The sequence below is a fragment of the Pistacia vera genome, unplaced genomic scaffold, assembly GCF_008641045.1.
Source record: "Pistacia vera cultivar Batoury unplaced genomic scaffold, PisVer_v2 Contig63, whole genome shotgun sequence".
Taxonomy (NCBI): Eukaryota; Viridiplantae; Streptophyta; class Magnoliopsida; order Sapindales; family Anacardiaceae; genus Pistacia; species Pistacia vera.
Window position 1 is genome coordinate 290,227 of NW_022196479.1, and position 2,325 is coordinate 292,551.

The 2,325-nt window shown below is 35.6% G+C and overlaps 1 protein-coding gene across 1 annotated transcript; it reads left to right on the plus strand.

Annotated features, from left to right (window-relative positions):
* Nucleotides 1-674: 674 nt before the first annotated feature.
* LOC116111195 lies at nucleotides 675-1,130 on the plus strand. Its single transcript, XM_031397391.1, has one exon. The coding sequence runs from the start codon at nucleotides 675-677 to the stop codon at nucleotides 1,128-1,130; it is 456 nt and encodes a 151-aa protein (XP_031253251.1).
* The last annotated feature ends 1,195 nt before the right edge of the window (nucleotides 1,131-2,325 follow it).

Consider the following 2,325-nt stretch of genomic DNA (forward strand, 5'->3'; position numbering starts at 1 on the left):
GTGGTCACCAAATTCATTTATATTACTAAGTTGAATCCACGTCAGACCAATAATCATATTTTTTATATGTAAATTGATTTGGTACTATTCTTTTATCATTATATCGATATTTAGTAAGTTTATATCTCTTTAACCATATATTTGTTTGGGCCAATTTGTGCATAAAAATTCGTATATAATATATTTTCTATATAAAATAATACTAGTTATACGTATATTGAGATTGACTTTACATATTAGTATACCTGTATTCTTTCATCTTCCTTCTCTCTGTATAAACATTTCTGTACAATTTGTATTATTCTTGCCATACCAACTTTTTTTAAAGCTCACAGCCGCAGATTAGTATCAATTTTTCTCTCCTTTTTGTCATATTCTCTCCCAATTCTGCTTCCTTTAAGTCGTTGAAGACTTCCGACTAAAAGTTCTCCCACCTAAAAGTTTACTGTAAAAGCAATAAAGCACACGCCCGCCACGTTTCCTTCCTTGGAAAGCCACTGCAACTGTGCAAATACATGCCCAGTAATTACACCACGTCCACGTCTTCTCATCGACACGGTTTCCAATTTCCGCTTGCCATCTAAGTTTCATATTTTAACACGCAACTGCTTATCTACGCCGCTATAAATGATGGTTACATGGAGCTACCAGTTCGTAATTAACTATCTTCAAGAATGGAAGCAACCAAGTTCTTATCCTCCACCTCTACTCTTCGTCACCATCATGAAGTTTCTTGCTTGTCGCCATGTCGAAAGAACAACTCGAAGAAGCCCTATATCTTAAGCATGGGCGCGAGTGGAGGATCGAAGGGACGAGATTATGAGGGAAGGCTGGTGGATGATAACATGATTGTGCTGCGAATTCGCATTCAGGAGAAGAAACTGTTGGAGGCAAGTCGTGATCCGCCTTCGAATTGGATGGAGTGGGAAAAGAAATATTATCTGCACTATAATGAAGATGTTTGTGAAGCAATGGGGTTGTTGCAGAATTATTTGAAGAAAATTAGGCCAGGTTTTGCGTTAGGGATGATAGCTGTGGTGGCGCTGAGTGTGGCTATTTCTACTGGGGTACTCTTTTTTCAAGCTGTGGAGATGGCTAAGATCATCTTATTTGAGTTCCATTTGATGTAATCTTTAGTATTTATTTTCCCTAAAATATAGAACTATCCTTAGCCTTTAGGCCCTTTACTAGCTACGATATGGTTATGTTTAAGTGTTCCATGCTGAAGTTGAACTTATTGATCCTTCTCTCAATATGCACAGCGTGGGTCACTGTTATACTGAAATCTTCTTCAATCACAAAAATTGAGACCTGTTCCTTTCTAAAGTTTATTATGACCCAGTGTACTTTCTACAACTCCATCGACCCATTCAATATAAAAAAAATTTGCCTTGAAGTGTTCGAATACGAATCATTTGTAGCAAAAACATTTGCTCTTGCTGTTTAAGGCAACTCAGTATATATTTATATATAATTATATGTGAAGATAAAGTTAAAAGAAGGTTTTGATTTGGCAGACTTAGGAAATCAATAATAAGTTGCGGCGAGCTAACACAAAATATTTTGTTAGCAGAAATTACCGTTTCAAAGAACTGTACTCTCTAGCTAACCGGCCACCATTTTTACACTATGATGACCTGCACGAGTCGATTTTAAGCCATTAAACACGTTTATTCTTAAAAAAGACCCTCGGCTGGTAAGATTTATTAAATTCTCAAGATAACTATACCTTAATCACAACCTTTTCAATGGCTAATCATACATCTTCCGCGCAAATTTCTCAAGTTTCCACTCGAATTTTTCACATTATAATGTCTAATTGCGGGTTTTAATTTGCTGCTATTTAATTTATATTCGATAATGTCATCATTAATTTAATTTTCTCCATTTACATGATCCAAAGACAGCCATTTAAGTAGCCTTATGTTGATGTATGATTTTGACACCAACGATCTCGTACGTGCAAATTGCTAAGAAGGTCTTAAAAATTACGCGTGATTAATTAAGGGATTTGGTTAAAGGTCACAGTAGCATCCAAAGACTTAATATAAAGGAGACGATGAAAATTTTTACAGTAGTTCGGATACTTAAAGCGATTTCTATATCCACTGTTTTCTTTTATATGAGTGTTCTTGGTGATTAGCCAAGTTACAAGAGGTCATGAACAGCAAACAGAATTACAAGAACTTGGTATTCATAGCGAATATTAAGCCAATCTTTTTCCCGTATGTTGTCTTTGCTATTTGTTTTGTTGAATTCAGAGAGTTTGATCTCGATTTTGTGAGGGGAGGCTTCTATTTATAGTCGCTGAGTTCAAGATAATGA